Genomic DNA, 16,774 nt, shown 5'->3' with positions numbered 1-16,774 from the left:
CTCCCTCGGATAAAACCTATGCGTGAAGTAAAGCTGTGTGGTCTTTATATATACACACAGCAGCCTTGTGCCGCACGGTCGTCAATCTTTCCATCGTCTTTCCGTTCTTCCACCTCGGGTCCTTCGCGGAGTCCTGGACGGACGCATCGACTCCGGACCCTTACCTCTCGCCGGCCGTCGTGCCTTCCTGTTGGTCGGCGATCGGGGGCAATCCTTAGCCCTGTTTGTCGACGTTGGACCCTTGGGAGGGAGGGCAATCTAGATCTCAAATTGCATCAGCTCTTCTTGGCGACCTCGCTCTGCTGGCCGTCTGTCTCGGTGTTGTGACTCATCGACGTTAATTCATTCGAGTGGCGCTTCCATTAATGTTACTCCGACGATGCTTTGGACACTAAAAGTGCAATCTGATCTTGAAACAGGGAGGACAGCGGGATGGGGAAGAATCTTAGGATCAAGACGGCACCGAGCCACAAGCGGCCGCTGCTTGATAACGAGGTATCGTCTTCTTTTCCTGGATTCCTGGTTCATAGTTATTTCATGTGTGTGTATGCGTGTGTTTTGCTATATGAAGTGTAAAATTGCAGTGTTAGTGTTCCATCTAAATGTCAGTTAGAAAAAAAGTCATCTGGACGATTTAGCTATTTTTCAAGACCTGACTAGACTTAAACGAAATTTTAGGATTCCTCCAGTCGTGCTTTGACAGATCTTGAACATGGAGATGCAATTCAGGTAATTTGGATTCCTAACTGTTGACTTTGCTATTTACCATGTTAGTTGCTTCTTCTTCATGAATGTTACTAACACTACTATTTTGTGTACATCAGCCAGAAAATGTCACATTCTGTAGGATTTTACAGTTGGTAAGTAATAAATCCATTTGTCTGTTATTCAAATTAGTATAAAGATGTGTATGTTGACAATCTTTCATTTGTAGGCAAAACCTGATGCAGGCAAACTTGTTCTTGCTACAATAGCATTATTAATAGCATCCACATCGAGTATTCTAATTGTATGTATTCATTGTCTCTTTTTCCTAAAAGATGTTTGCTAACTATGTTATATATGTATCTGAACTTCTTGAAAAGGAGAAAGACAAAATCATACAGTCTAGTTTTGATCCTGGAAATCATAGTTTCTCATTATTAGGTTTTTTAAAAATGGTCTACGCCATATGGGTTGCCCTTCGTAAATGCTATCAATGAACATGATTACTAATTGTTATTTTTTCAAGTAGCTATTGCATTTCTCACACTGTCGTATACTCACATGTATTTTTGTTTAAAATAAGGTATTATACACCTGTATCCATACTGTGTTAAATATGTTTTTGAGTGTAAGAAAACAAGTTACATCCTCCTCAGTGCCACAGACACCACATGTAAGCATGCCAACATGCTACTAGGACAATTTCATTCTTGCATGGATCTGAAATCCTAGCTCAAAATGAAATTTTAATCCCTTTATTCAACCTACTTGTGTTTTGGGTCACTTCAGCAACACCCTCATTATAAGTCTTTCTTAAATAAAACATTTTGGATCCCAATATAATGGAAATGAGAAGCGGATTTTCATTTAAGTTTTTACCAAACTTGATTTCCTAGTACTGGTAAAATTGGTCTCTATTTTTATCAAAAAGACATAGTTATTGAGTTCTGCATTGTACTTTTTATTCCTATGATGTTGCAGCCAAAGTTTGGTGGGAAGATAATTGACATCGTTTCAAGGGAGGTCCAGGAACCTGAACAGAAATTTGATGCTCTAAATGCTGTTAATAGTACCATAGTGGATATCGTGCTGATAGTTATCATAGGGTATGTCTGTTTGGATCTAACACTTGTTTTTCTTGTGCTTATTTTGGATTTTTGCTTCAAAGTAAATTTAGATGATTGCTTGAGTGATATATTTTCCATGTTATTTATATTTTGCATTGTTATATTTACAGCAGGTTTTATAAGATGTGGTTTTAGTTTGATCTTTGATATGAACAATGCTATGCTTAATAATAGATGTATTGGAAAAATACAATTGATGATAAATAACCAGTGGTTTAACCTTTCAGTTCAATATGTACGGCTCTGCGAGCATGGTTGTTTAACTCTGCCAGTGAGAGAGTAGTTGCTCGTCTAAGAAAAGACTTATTTTCTCATCTTGTAACCCAAGTGAGTTAAAGCTACTTGTTCATATCTTGTTCAATACTACAGCCAATAAATGGATTTTGTTTATTAATGTCTCAGATCTATTTTGTTAGGAAATTGCATTTTATGATGTGACTCGCACTGGGGAGCTACTAAGCAGATTATCTGAAGATACACAAATTATAAAAAATGCAGCAACGACAAATCTGTCAGAGGCTTTGCGTAACATTACTACCACACTTATTGGTCTTGGTTTTATGTTTTCCACGTCATGGAAATTGACATGTGAGTTCTAAATATGTTTGAGAAGCATGAATTGCTAGTTTTTAATAAAGTATTAGATTTTTCGTATCTTATCATAGCAATGACAGGTTTATTATTTATTCAAGTTCTTTTTTTTCATGAAGATTTACTGGAATTATAACATGTTATCCTTTCTTATCACTAGATCAAAATAATGTTGAGCTTTGATGACGTTTATGCTGAATAGTGAATATAGAATATATACCTTAAGGTGAACTGCATTCATTGAAGGTGAAAAAAGAGAAGGTTGACCCATCAAACTTTGAACTGTTAAATGACAAAATTATCTATGTTCACAAACTTGTGCTCACAGAATCAAATTAAAAGCCACAAACTCTTGCAATTTTTGTTTCTCATGCATATTGCTGTAATGTCCTTTAGATGTTGCAATACTCAGGAGTACAATGAGTGGTATTTGAACTCGACCAATATGATAGATCTTACCATAAGCATGGTAATTTCTGGGAAGTTATGCCTTTGCAGGATGCTTGTTCAGATAAAATGTTTTCATCTTTGAACTCTAGTATTCACCTATTGTTCAGGCAATGAAAATTTTGTTAGTAAACATAGAATTTTTTCCGTCATGTTATTTCTGTAGGATTCTTCTGAAATTGTTATGAGGCTTGCAAAAATTTTCTATTAGCAATTGTTTCCATTTATTTGTAATGAGGTAAAATTTTCATTGCTTGCATGAATGTATAATATTAGTGGTATCTATTTGGAACAGTGTTGGCACTTGTTATAGTTCCAATTATCTCTATTGCTGTGCGGAGCTTCGGACGCTATCTACGTGAACTTTCTCACCAGACTCAGGCTGCAGCAGCTATTGCAGCTTCAATTGCAGAGGTTTGTTAGATTCAAGTTTAGCTCCCTTCATCTCAAATTATGATGCTGTATTATGTGTTTAATTTCATTAATTGTTATTTTATCATGTGTTACTGATAGTCTAGGATTGTGAAACATAATATGCATCATTCTTAAGATTTTAAACATTTTAGATGGAATTGTTCTATTGTATTTTTATTTTTATCTTTTTGATTTTTTTCCCTAATTCTGATTTCACTGATCATCCTGATCTACCATGAGGGCATACGATGATGGAGAATAATTTGATGGAGGCCCACCTGGAAGAATTGCTGATTGACATGGGGATGAGAGCTTGAGAGGGGAATAATAGGAATTTGAAGGATGAAGGAAGAATTATGGCTGCAGTGTATAGTGTGGACTACTTCGTTCACATGTATGGGTAGACCAAGTTTATGGCTCAGAACGTGATTATAGATAATTTAGGCTTGGATACACTTTTCACTTTGCTCGACTTGGTAGTAAACTATGAGTTAGGTTGCGGTTTCTGCTACCTTTATTTTTGATCGATCTATTCATTTTATTAGTGAACTTGTATACTTTGATGAATCTTTTGGATAATATTTTGGAATAATACTGGAGATTTCAATTTTGTGCAAATTCTGCAAAAATGGTATTGAAGTATATTTTTGGGACTGGCTGACATGTTCTTATCTAGTAGAAAAGGTTCATCTTTTGCTTCTGTTTTGATGTTGTAGAGTATAATTGATTAATTTCAATGTAATTTTGTAGAATTTTGTCTTTTTTGTCAAACCTGCCTTTGACAAGTACACAAAAATGATAATCCAGGAATCTTTTGGAGCAATACGCACTGTGAGGTCCTTTGCTCAAGAAGACTATGAGATATCACGCTATTCTGAAAAAGTAGATGAAACATTGAAGCTTGGACTCAAGCAAGCTGTAGGATCCTCTTCTTTGGTTTATTTTCAATATAACTTTAGTAACAAAAACTATTTGTTGACCAAGTTATTTTTCATACCTTCATAGAAAGTTGTTGGTCTCTTTTCTGGAGGGCTGAATGCAGCATCAACGCTATCAGTTATGATTGTAGTTATATACGGAGCTAACCTGACCATAAATGGATCAATGACAACTGGAGATCTTACCTCTTTCATCCTTTATAGTCTTACAGGTACTCTGTCGATGTTACATGTATTCCAGTTTCTCCAATTTTTTTAAAAAAATCTGAAGGCAACCCCTGCACCAGATTTTTTTTATCAAGGATTTTTCTTATGAGGAAAAACCAATTTGTGAACCAGATTGGGTTGTAACCTTCTGTCAGTCTAACTGTGGGTGGCATCAACTATCAAGGTTGATATATTTTGTATTAATGATTAGTGGCTGGGCCAGTACCAGTCCTGTGTGGATACATGTTATTAGGAGTGGAGATGGATATTAATAGCCTAATATTCAGTGATGATGTGGTAGAGGTGGTTGAGATAGTTGTGGTGTGATGAGCGAGGTAGCAGATGTGAATTTGGGTGTTATCCCCCCCCCTCTTTTTCCTATTTTCTGCTAAAAACCACATGTGAGTACATTTTTTTGTTGGAGCAGCCTGGTAATTAATAAGTTCCATGTAGTAAGGTTCACTTGGGCTTGATTGTTTTTCACAAGTTTTTGACCTGTTGAGTTCCACCTTGAAATAGAATGGCTTAAACGTGTATTTTCAATTCCCATTATCCTGGTCCCTTCAAGCATCTGATTCTGATAACGTGGGGTTTTGGTGATCATATTCCTATCATTGGCAGATTGGTAATATTATTCAGCTAGTACCTATAATTTTGGTGATCTAATCCATGAGTTTCACCAAGTCATGTAAGTAGTTTTATAACTTGAATGAACAAGATAGCTTTCACCAACATAAACCTAGAAGCTTCCCTTGTACAACAAGATCCATGAAGCTGATTCTTATTACACATCAGCTATTGAACATCCAACTTGACTCAAGATCAATGGAGAAGAGAAGTTGACCAGCTAGAAGGGTAGCAGGAGATTTTATTTTTAAAATAACAAAGGGATGGCTCAAATAATCACTTTATGCTTAATCTTGCAGGCTAGATGACAGCCTTGGAAAATCATCAGACTTGACTAATCCAAAGCTTATTGTCTTATCCTTTCTCGATACAGTTGGTTCATCGGTGTCAGCCTTGTCAGGATTATATACAACAGCAATGAAAGCTACTGGTGCAAGTAAAAGAGTTTTTCAGCTTTTGGACCGTGTCTCTTCCATGCCAAAATCAGGGGATGTATGCCCTGTCAGGTTGATTGTAGTATGCAGAATCTGTGTTTTGCTGAAAGCAAGTTTGACAATTGAGTGTTCTAATATAATGTTATTCCTGATTGGTTAGTGAGCAAGATGGAGATGTTGAGATAGATGATGTCTGGTTTTTTTATCCTTCTCGCCCTACTCACATGGTGCTTAAGGTATGATCTAGTAATTTCAAGTGATCTAAATTTAATCTTAGTGTGCATTCTGATTTACCTTCGAATTAACTTGACTAATCTTTTTTAGATCTTAGCATATGCACATTGAAGGTTTCTAATTTTCTGTGTTTCTTCCTTTTTCAGTGAAGTTTGTAAACGTCGTTCTCTGCAGTAACTGTTGCTTAAACCTTAATTAAAAAGAAAATGTCCTATTTAAAGTCAACTAAGTTTTCCTTATAGAGAGTGCATATGAAACTTTTAAGGTGCAATAACTATGCTTGAAACAAATTTTGTTGAATATCAAAACTCGGTTAGACAACCTTTCGGATGTTAATGTGCTCATAAGATTCATTTTAAAATGATGATCAATATGCTAACTGCTAATCTGTGCAATAATATTTGTAAGGTAAAATTAGCTACTTATGCAAATATTAATTGTTTGTACTTGTATGTAGACACATATACCATGTTTATGTTAAATTCTGAAACTATGACGAGTAAACCAATGGCAATTTGAAATTTTAAAATGCATTTATCTTCCAAAAATATGTAAAACGTTAAAGTGGACAATTTGTTAGGTTAGCTAAGATCAATAAGATAGCATGAATGTATGATTAGTGCAATGACTTTTAATGTGAATATGTTCATAGTTCTAAACTTGGACATGGACATGGTCAAGAATTTTAACTAATGGATACTTTTTTAGCTTAGTTATTTTGTGCCAACCTATTTTGAAATACTATTGTTCGTCTAAATTATGGGATGTATATCTTAAATGCAGAAATATCAGTAGGATGACTAATTTTGACAATTTTCACCTCCAGGGTATTACATTAAAGTTGAAACCTGGATCAAAGGTTGCACTTGTTGGGCCAAGTGGTGGTGGAAAAGTAATTTTTAGAAAATTATCCAGCTTTATTAGTTTGATCATGTCATGTGATGTATCTTTTGCAGCACTTTCATCAATACTGATGGATATTATTCCTGGTGCAGACTACAATAGCGAATTTAATTGAAAGGTTCTATGACCCTGTTGAGGGGAAAATCCTACTTAATGGTGTTCCACTACCTGATATATCACACCAGTATCTTCACAGACAGGTAATCTTTCTTGAAGTCAGATAGCTTAAATACATGTGCTAATACGCTAAATACACAATTATCTCAGACAATTCCAATTGCATATTTTCTAGCGTGCAATGATTTATGGTTTATAGCAGTTAGGTTATGACTATTTCCTACTTGTTTTCTAGTTGGACAAATGTTACATCGTTTGTGGACAATTTCTCAGAAATGAACCTTTTAATGAGAGTATAAAATCAATTGTGACAAAAAAGGATAAAAAAAGAGAGAGAGAGATGTTCCTGAACACTATTTCACTGATATTGCATGGATGATTATTTCTTGCGTGTATTTCACCACTAATTACAAATTTACAGGTTAGCATAGTTAGTCAAGAACCTGTCCTATTCAATTGCTCTATTGAAGAAAATATTGCTTATGGGTATGATGGAAAAGCCACAATCAGTGAAATTGAAAATGTCGCTGTAAGTTTTGATATTCTTGATCAATTTATTAGTTAAATTGTTGTAGGTTTCTGATTGAAGCTTCCTACTATATGGCAGAAAATGGCAAATGCACATGAGTTTATATCCAATTTCCCTGAGAAATATAAGACACTGGTTGGTGAACGAGGCATAAGGCTATCTGGTGGCCAGAAACAGAGAGTAGCCATTGCCAGAGCCTTACTGATGAATCCGCGAGTTCTTCTGTTGGATGAGGCCACAAGTGCGTTGGATGCAGAGAGTGAATATTTAGTGCAGGTACATCAACGGCACTATTTAGCTTTCAGAATATCACACAAGTCACCAAATTATCTTCTAATAATAATAGTATCTCTTAGGATCCTGCAATTGAGTTTTTTTTTTTTTTTCTAATGATTGAGATTATAATAGTGTCTCGTTGAAATTTTGCAGGATGCGATGGATTCCCTAATGAAAGGGAGGACTGTTCTTGTGATAGCTCACAGACTTTCAACCGTCAAGAGTGCTGACACGGTTGCCGTAATCTCTGATGGCCAGATAGCTGAGAGAGGTACCCATGACGATCTTTTGAGCAAGAACGGCATTTACACTGCACTCGTGAAGAGGCAATTGCAAGGGTCCAAATTTGAGGCAGGGGAAGAGACGCGAGCAGAAATTAATGGAGCTGAGTCCTGATTTGAGGATCTAGGCAATCCTAAAAAGTGTGCATCAATGTGTATATATGATGAATTAGTCGTTATCATCTACGATAATTAATGCTTTTTCAATCTCACAGCTGGCAATTTTGCCAATTTTATTTTTCATGTCTTGACTGAACTAGAATTCCAAAGGACAGATCTTAGAACTAGTGAACTTTTTATGATAAGGTAAGGTAATCGCCCAATGTCTAATTTATTTAGTAATTGTTTTTAGTTTTCTTGCTATGAACTGACATTATCTTGGAGCACCAATGAAGTAAACCCCCTTGCTATCATCACACATTGAACTCTGTTCAGAACTTTTTTTTCTTTCAAACAGCATGATTTGACTTGTCAAATCTCTCAGATACTAGTTCCGAAACCCTCATCAATGAACGCCCCCATAATTAATGAGTCAGATACGCTGAATCTTTAATCCATATCCGAAGTCAAAGTCAAAGTCTTCAGCGGCGTAGCCGAAGTTGGGCGGCAAGGAGACGTCGAAACGGCGCCATGGGGAGATCCGACGGCTGCAAATGGTCGTCGCTTCGCGTGCGGGAGATACATAGAATCTGTATCTATTGATTAAGATATTTACCGAATCATCACCCTCCTTGCCACGCTGGCACAGGAGGGAATCGGGTTTCCCCCACCCCCCGTGTTCACATTTGGGCTTATTTGGCGCACGTGGGAATTCGTTAAGTTACAGCGTGGCGGAGGAGCAGAATACGGGCGGCGGAGGAAGAACACCCCATTAGAAGCGACGTGTAGGGATTTCATTCGGAAGACGGAAACGGTGGGCGAGAAGCGGAAAACCCTCGCCTCAGAGATCGATCCCCTGTCATCTCAGGTAGATCCGGCCGGATCTACCCTCTCTCTCTTTTTCACGCTGCCTTCGCTTGGATCTTCAGGCGCGTGGGCCGCGGTTCTCTCGCTTCTGGTTCGTTTTCATTTCTCGCTTTGGGTGCGCTGATGTTCTTTTTCGTCACTCTGTTTCATTTGTTGGGAATCTGGAGAACGAGTGAAATTGGTGCGAAATTTAAGCGTTTGTCGGTTCAGAGCATCTTTTTGTCGTCTTGGCATTATGGGTGTGGTAAATTTGTTGTATTGCTAAGCTTCGCAGGCGAATTGGCATCATTCAAGAGTGAATCGAGGATAGGAGATTCAGTTGTATGTGGATACAGTAGAAAAGAATGTAAGAAGTTGAAAGTTGAAATTTTTATTATGCGAGTTTAGATTTATAGTTGAGATGGATCAATGTTCAAATTATAGATCGTGTTAGCGGTTAGATGATTAGATTTTTCTTAGTGGAGAAATATTGAACCTTCGTAGGGGACCTGATGTAAGAGGATCGAAGTGTTTGTTGCATTGAGCACGATACGTATGATTATATAAGCGGAAAATTGGCATAGTGCCAAATTTTTAATGCTTGGTGGAACTGATTGGAGTTTTTGTCTAATCAATCACCCAGGTACAAGGTATTCGAACAGAAGAACTATGTCTCTGTAACCTATGAAATACTAAGTAAATCATAATTCCAAATCTCATTTTTATTTCCATTTTTGTTGCTTAAATAGTTCCAAAAGAGCTTGAGTTTACTATGTTGCTTTTGAAGAAGTATTCCTAACTATATACAATAATTTGAGATAAGTCTTGCATGCTGTGTTCATGCTAATGATTTTTTTTAACCATCTTGTCTATTCTTTCAAAAATTTCACCCGCATTTATATTGTATACTTGAGCTTTATTCTTCCATTGACTCTGAAAGATGTGTTAGTTTGTATGTCTACCTAGATTATATGGTTGAAAATATCAACAATTCATTCTTCCCAGAAAAATTTCTTTTATGCATCTGACAACTTTATTTTTGTTTGAACTGATTTATAGTGTAATTATTGATTTCATATTTGTTAGACACATTCTGGTAAATCTGATTGCATAGACCAAAGTTCTGGAGATAACTATGTGACAACTGGGTTAGGGTAGTCCATATTATTGTGATTACTTTCTTCTTTCCTCTGAAATATAAATTGCTAACCGAGTTCACATCTCCACTTCCTTCTATTGCACCATTTACCCATGGGCATTATTTAAATTCTTTAGTAGTAATGGTATTTATGTCTATTTGTATTAGGTTGTTGGTGTTATTCTCTGAAGTCCTAGATAAGGTAATATTATTTATCAGAGAAAGAATTAACTGTGCTGAATGGGAAATTTGTTTTTGGACATTTAAAGTGCAGCTCAAGGCATTGAGCACTACAGTGACCAGATAACTAGAACACTAGTACCATCTCAGGAGAATTAAAACATTATACCAGTGATATTTGTCAAAGAGTAATTCCAGCACGTATGATTCATGAAACATTAGATAAGTCCTGATATCAAGTCAGTGATGGAACCTCCCAAAAGGAAGTTTGAGGGTGATTTCTTCAACAATGTGTCAGTTTCCAACAAAAGAATTTCAATGCAGAATACTGTTGATGTGGATCCCAATCAAAGTGAGATGTCTTGTAGTAAAGATGGCTCAACGTGGACGAATAGTGATGAATCATTAACTAATCTTGATCTAATTTTAGTGACTAACAATGACAAAATGCCAGAACAAGCAAATGATAGAGCTTATCAAACAAGTTGTATAGCTGGTGAGGGTACTCCCACCTTTATTATGTTGAAAGATAATAGCTCAAAAGATGATGGGATCGACAAAATTGGAGTAGAAAATGATTTATCAGCTATCAATTTGTCTACCAATGAGGCAGCATTCCATAACTTTCAAGCATCACCTGCAGCAGAAGAAAGTAACGATACAACTTATATCCAAGCTGGTTCTGAGGTAGAATGGATGCTACCACAAGAAAATGTACCGCACAACCCAAGGAATGACTCACAGAGTAGTGACACCCTAAGAATCAGTAGTGCTAAACTTGAAGATTGTGATTCACATTATGGTGTTGCTCAAGATTTACACAATAAAACCAGCTTATTCCCAGAGACATCTTCAAACTCATACCAGCTGGAAGCTACCAGTTTTACTGAGGATGACAAGAATGCGAAAGTAGAAAGAATAAGAGAGTACACACACGAAATCCCAAAAATCCACTCAGGTGCAACTTGCACCTTTCAGTCAGTTTCTATGCCGGTTGATTCTTCTGATCCTGCTAGGTTACATGCGTCAGATAAGAAAATGGCTACCAACAGTGTACTTGTACAGCAGACTGAGAGTTTGCCGGACAGCTCTGGTGCAGCACATCAGTGTGATGTTGTCTCTGTGGAAGCCAGCCTAAAGTTCCTTCAATCTGGCCTGAAAGAAGGAGGAAGTGTGCCTCCATCACCAATTAGAGGTTTAATACAAGAACCATCTCCTTCAAATTTACTCATGAAGCAGCATAATCAATTGGATTCATGTAATGAAGAATGTGCAAATTTCTCATTTAGATTAGAGAACAAGTTCTGTAATGATTCATCAGGGAACACTTTCAGAAAGGCATCTAACTTAGGAACTGAAGATGAATCAGAATGTGTGAAATCAGCTATTGATGATAAATACAAACATACTGATCAGGAGGAGAAAAAACTTGTGTCATCATCAGCGAGTCATATCCTGTCTTCTGATATAACCCAAGACCGGGTCACAAGTTCAAATTTTGCCTTGCCTTATACAGAAAAAATTTCTAAATTTTCACGGAAAAAGTTAATTGTTCTTGATTTGAATGGATTACTGGCTGATATCAATCAGGATTATCGGAATGCTCATAAAGCTCATAGCAGAGTTGGAGGGAAATTAGGTGCCTATTTTCTTATCTTTGATTATTGTTATGATTATGCTTTGGCAATTACAACTGCTGATGGATATTGTGTTTTCACTTTGCATCAGTTTTCAAAAGGCCCTTCTGCGATGATTTTCTCGAGTTTTGTTTTGAGAGATTTAATGTAGGTGTCTGGTCCTCAAGAAGAAGGTTCATCCTTTATTGTTTTTTCTCTGGTTTCAACTTTTCTTTTGTGACAATAGTATATTGAGGTGCCAATAATTTTTCTTGATAGCAACACTAAATTTATCTTTGTTTTATCATTGGCAGATACAATGTGGACTCTGTGGTTGAGTATCTAATGGGAGATTTGAAAAATAAACTGTTATTTTGTTGGGTAAGGGATCTCATAACCTTGGTTCTTTTGGAAATTCAAAATTTTGTTCTAGGAATGCCTTCAAACTTGTGATCTGATTTTCTGTGAATTACATTCAATTAATTTATTCAATAGTGCTTTCCAAGTTCTATTTTTTCCAAACAGACTAATGATTTTTTTAAAGATCTGGTTAAATATATTTTAACTTTGTATTCACATAAAGATTTTCTTGACATAGATAATATATCCTTTACTGAAGTTTGAGAACAAAACAAAAGTTACAACGTTGAGAATATATACACTAGTGTGATAAATAGATAAAATGGCGAAAGAAAAGCAAATATTGAAGTTGACATAAAACTGTTGGGCAAAAGAAGTAGACATGCTATTCTCTAGTTTTTCAATATTTAGATGGTTTGTTGAGTGGATTAAGAAGTTGATCATGATATTTAGATCTACAAGACGCAAGGCCTTTGTACCAATATCAATTCTTTGTATGCCAAAATCAAAACTTTGCACAATCCTTGCTTGACTGGTTGCACACTGTTAGGTATTATAGTCAAACTAATAAATAAGGTGACCTTGTCCGTCCAACTTCTACTATTAAGACTTTAATAAGTTCATATTTGATCCATTCATGATGGTCACTTGACATTGTTAGTTTGCATTCACTTCCATGCTTCCTAATGACAATAAGATTTCCTCATATTTTTTATTGCATGTCTGTGGCCTAAATTTCTGAAGGTAATTTCCTCGTGTTTCATTTAGGACCAATCAAAATGCACTGACACTGGATGTGTGACCATCGACAACATTCATAAACCACTTCTTCTCAAGGAGCTAAACAAATTATGGGACAAAGAGGAGCCTGACCTTCCATGGGAAAAGGGAGAATACTCGGCATCTAACACATTACTTATAGATGATTCTCCTTACAAAGCTCTTTGCAATCCTGTAACTATGTCCCATTTTTCTTGTTTGTCAAAAACTATTTTGCCTTTAGATAACTCTTCTGCCTTACATTTTGTGTTCTATTTTAATATTTGTCATAATTTCATTTTCTGCAGCCTCACACTGCTATTTTCCCAGATCCATATAGTTTTGCCAACAAAGATGACGATTCCTTGGGTAAACTTCGACACACATGCACCATTCCATTCTCTGTTCTCCTTTGTCATGCATCTCATTGTTTTAACTCATACAGGACCTAAAGGCAGTCTTCGTGTTTATTTGGAAGGGCTAGCAATGGCAGATGATGTTCAACTATATGTTCAAGCAAATACTTTTGGTCAGAAGCCTATTGCAGATGGTAATCCATCATGGAAATTCTACCTTCAGATTATCCATAAAATTCAGAATTCATCATCTCTAACTACTTGAAGCTGATGGCTCCTCCTCATTGTCTGTGCTCTAGTGATTGTATTCTTCATAAAGGTAAATGATTGGGTTGTTCGTTAGATGTCCCATGCGCATGTCTAAACGTGAGGATTCTTCTTCAGAAACTCTTCTGTGTATTGAAGTGTATGCCTAATGTAGACTGATGCTAGGGACATGTCTCCCTTTTTGCTGTTTATAGAAGTGGTAGAAGGTATTTTTTGTATTTCTATTGTTTCTTCTTTTTTTCAGAGAGAAGCTTTTACATTTTGACATCGTCATTAGCGACAGTTTAACCTGATATAAGGATTCAACTTCGCAGATGCCACAGTTATGTTCAAGTCTTTGTAAAACTGGAAGAGTGGAACTACTCCAATATTATTCTTATAGGTTTGCAAGGAAATGCAAGTTTCTCATATATCCTCTTTTTAGCAATTCTGTTCTTTTGGGCAGTATGTTGCAAAAGATGGTTCTTATTTCATATTAAACTCTGCCTGCATTTGAAGTTGTTCTTCAGCTCTGTATAACTGTTTCAAAGTACTTGAATGCTTTATCTGATTGTTTTAGTGTTTATTGATGTGGATCAAGTTCAATATCTTCAGGGTTTTTTTTTCTTCATTACCTGAAACAAGCTATTAGCTTCTCTGATGTAAGTATTCATTTAGGTCATACTAAGTTCAGAATTTCATAGCAGTTTGAACTCAAGAGCTGGTCAAATTTACTTCGAGAATCAAAAACTCCTGACAAAGGAAGAACATTGCATAGCTTTTTGTAGACTTGGACCAGTATGGTTGGTGTGAATCAAAGCATCGAGAGCTTTCATTTGGCCCAAACATTAAATGTGATGCAAAAAATCACATTAATTATGGATGTGATGTATCATCCAAAGGTATGTCAATGAATGCTTTTTCAGAATTGTAATATAAATAAATTATATTAAGTGGAATTCACAATTGGACAATAAACTAAAATTAATCTGCCCTTTCATCAAGGTACTTAATCCTGGCATCCACAACACAACAAAATTTGCTTTGCTTGTTCTATTAACTAAGAAACATAGCACATGCCCACCCTTCACAGCTCACCAGTGTGTGATTCACAAGTGATGATGACAAACTAGGAAACTCATGCTCTAACTACTACTCAATAATACCTCAATTCAGAGAGTCTCACAAGAAAGAAACAAACAACTATTCTAATTTTCCCAATACCATACCATGAATCAATTCAGATAAGAAATGCTTTTATCACATACATTTGTTCCTTTTGTTTTCACGGCCATCACCACAAAAACACCCAATGTGCCAACCAATGAAGCAGATTGAAACTCTAGAGCATTCATCAACTCAACAAAGCCATCCATGAGCAAATGCCAATTGAGAGGAGAGAGGCCAGAGCTGCCGAGAGAAGGAAGCCGCCGGAGTTGTCAGGCAAGTTGCTTGATGGTCCTAATCCTCCAAATACTCCATTGGGAGGGCTTAAGGTGCCAGGGGTGCTTGTTATTGGTGTAGAATTTGTGCCTGCAGAACTGGAGAAAGAAAAGTTTGATGACAGATCAACAAAGATACCATAAGATAAACAAGAATTCTCAACACTGTAGAGAAGCTGATACAATAATACACAGTCAGGTCAGAGATATCTATCTACATACCTTGCAGTGGCAGGGTAAGTGCAACCAGAGTAACCTGTAAGAAAATAATAGAGTTTAACACTACATCTTACAAGGGCAATAATTTGATGGAGGATACGAAGAGATTAAAAAACTGACTTGGATCTGTTGTGGTGAGAGTGGCCGTGCCAGAGAAATCACAAGCCCCTTGTGCTTGCCCTTTTCTCTGGTAGTAACTGTTGGCAGCATAAGAGCAATGGGATCTCACTGTGTTGGGGTTGTAACAAGCTCCATTTTGGATAATGGAGGAGCAGTCAGCTCCGGCTCCACAAGCGTAGTCCAGTGTCTTCTGAAGAGCAGTATCACTCACGTCAGATTTACAGACACACCAAGCAGCATCTGCCAAGCCAGAAAGCAACCTTCAAATTCAATGGCAACATTATGCAGGCAGAGAGAAGAAGAAAATGATAGACTTTTCTTGAATTAGCAAATATGACCAGTAAATGGTTTTGTTTTCTACTGATTTCACCCAGTTTAAGCGCAATTCGTTGCAAAATTTTCCACTCAATCATCGGTATCGAATACTGTATGGTGAAAGTATCGTGAGTCTGAGTCCGTATTGAGTAAAAAGAAAAACACACACACAAAAAAGAAACCTTCAAATTGCTTGATTAACATAGAATTGTGACACATTGGTATGAAGACCCAAGTACGATCAGGTTCTTCTCTTAAAATCATCGTTGCAGAGATAGTTTCAACATAAGCAGACAATTTCAGTGTTCCAAGCTAAGTGAAATCGATAAAAACGTAGGAAAATAAAAGGTTATCAAGAACACTTGAGAAAGTGAAAGTTAAAATACAAAGAGGATGATGCAAAGAATTTCCATGTTCTCGTCTGAAACAAATTGATGGGAGCCAGGAAAGCAACCTTAAAAATAAAATTTTTGTAAAAAAAAAAACATTGAACTAGAGTTGGGGATAAGGGAAGAAAGAAACGAATCCCTCAAAACCAATATCCAAAATGTAGCGGAAAGAAGATTAACTCGAACTTCATTAAAAGCATCAAACCAAAGACATTACCATCAACAGACAGTCTTAATGTCTGATGTCTTATCACTCAATGAAGCAACAGAGCAAAATTTTCCACTTAGCATCAAAATATTGATAGTGTTTTAGATCACAGTAGAGATCTACATCTGGCTGCTCCATGACCAACAAAAGATCACAGTACGGAAACCGAAACGCTAAAATGGACTGAACAAAGGGAGAAACTTTTCCATGTTTTAATCCGAGAACAACACAACGATCAACAAAGCAGAAATATCATAAAACAAAATTCCGCAACAATTCTTCTCTAGCAACTACTGAAGAGAATAAAAGTTTAAAAAACAAAAGGAAAACAGAATGAAAATTGTGCCCATATTTTGATCTGAAAAAAATGTCACAATCAAAGCCCGGAAACATTAAAAAAAAAAAAAGTCGACAAGAAGAAGAAGAAGACAAAAGGCATGCCTGAAAAACAATAAATTAAACATGATTACATCACGGAAAGGTGACGAGATCTGGAGTGAGCTCGAACTTGCCTGCTCCACCGACGACGGCGAGGGCGAGAAGTAGAAGAGCTAGAGCAGCCATGGCGAGCGGCAGTGCGAAACGAGGAGTGGCCGCGAGAGAGGCGGGCGGAGGAAGCAAACTGGCGCTTGCTCGAGTCCAGTGCTTGTA

The 16,774-nt window shown here is 36.6% G+C and overlaps 3 protein-coding genes across 8 annotated transcripts; 2 read left to right on the top strand and 1 right to left on the bottom strand.

Moving 5' to 3' along the window:
• The first annotated feature begins 66 nt into the window (after positions 1-66).
• On the top strand, positions 67-8,160 carry LOC141822229 (ABC transporter B family member 25-like). The gene is made up of 18 exons (XM_074709666.1): positions 67-318; positions 420-495; positions 679-729; positions 825-860; positions 935-1,009; positions 1,687-1,811; positions 2,060-2,159; positions 2,249-2,420; positions 3,166-3,284; positions 4,092-4,202; positions 4,290-4,434; positions 5,430-5,562; positions 5,651-5,726; positions 6,551-6,616; positions 6,720-6,827; positions 7,166-7,273; positions 7,352-7,549; positions 7,703-8,160. Exons 2-18 carry the CDS (start codon positions 433-435, stop codon positions 7,943-7,945), a joined length of 1,929 nt encoding a protein of 642 aa, XP_074565767.1. The 5' UTR covers positions 67-318; positions 420-432; the 3' UTR covers positions 7,946-8,160.
• Positions 8,161-8,741: 581 nt separating this feature from the next.
• Positions 8,742-14,016, top strand: LOC141822349 (uncharacterized). Of its 6 annotated transcripts, XR_012601250.1 has the most exons (9): positions 8,742-8,887; positions 10,082-11,732; positions 11,822-11,903; positions 12,024-12,090; positions 12,838-13,023; positions 13,137-13,197; positions 13,274-13,503; positions 13,569-13,657; positions 13,766-14,016. XR_012601250.1 is itself a non-coding variant. In XM_074709792.1 (7 exons), the coding sequence occupies exons 2-7, from the start codon at positions 10,340-10,342 to the stop codon at positions 13,447-13,449; spliced, it is 1,965 nt and encodes a 654-aa protein (XP_074565893.1). In that variant the 5' UTR covers positions 8,742-8,887; positions 10,082-10,339; the 3' UTR covers positions 13,450-14,016. The 6 variants fall into 6 exon arrangements, 2 of the variants coding, with proteins under 2 accessions (XP_074565893.1, XP_074565894.1); XR_012601251.1 differs by lacking the exon at positions 13,569-13,657 and having other exon boundaries at positions 13,696-14,016; XR_012601249.1 differs by having other exon boundaries at positions 13,569-14,016.
• Positions 14,017-14,399: 383 nt separating this feature from the next.
• LOC141821434 (PLASMODESMATA CALLOSE-BINDING PROTEIN 2-like) lies at positions 14,400-16,774 on the bottom strand. The gene is made up of 4 exons (XM_074708867.1): positions 16,636-16,774; positions 15,212-15,451; positions 15,095-15,128; positions 14,400-14,971 (listed from the first exon to the last, which is right to left on the bottom strand). Exons 1-4 carry the CDS (start codon positions 16,685-16,687, stop codon positions 14,785-14,787), a joined length of 513 nt encoding a protein of 170 aa, XP_074564968.1. The 5' UTR covers positions 16,688-16,774; the 3' UTR covers positions 14,400-14,784.

This window comes from Curcuma longa, chromosome 2 (genome assembly GCF_044706935.1).
Source record: "Curcuma longa cultivar G26 ecotype Majalengka, Jawa Barat chromosome 2, ITB_CL_G26_1.1, whole genome shotgun sequence".
Classification (NCBI taxonomy): Eukaryota; Viridiplantae; Streptophyta; class Magnoliopsida; order Zingiberales; family Zingiberaceae; genus Curcuma; species Curcuma longa.
The sequence above is the reverse complement of the archived record's forward strand: the minus strand, read 5'-3'. Positions and strand labels throughout refer to the sequence as shown.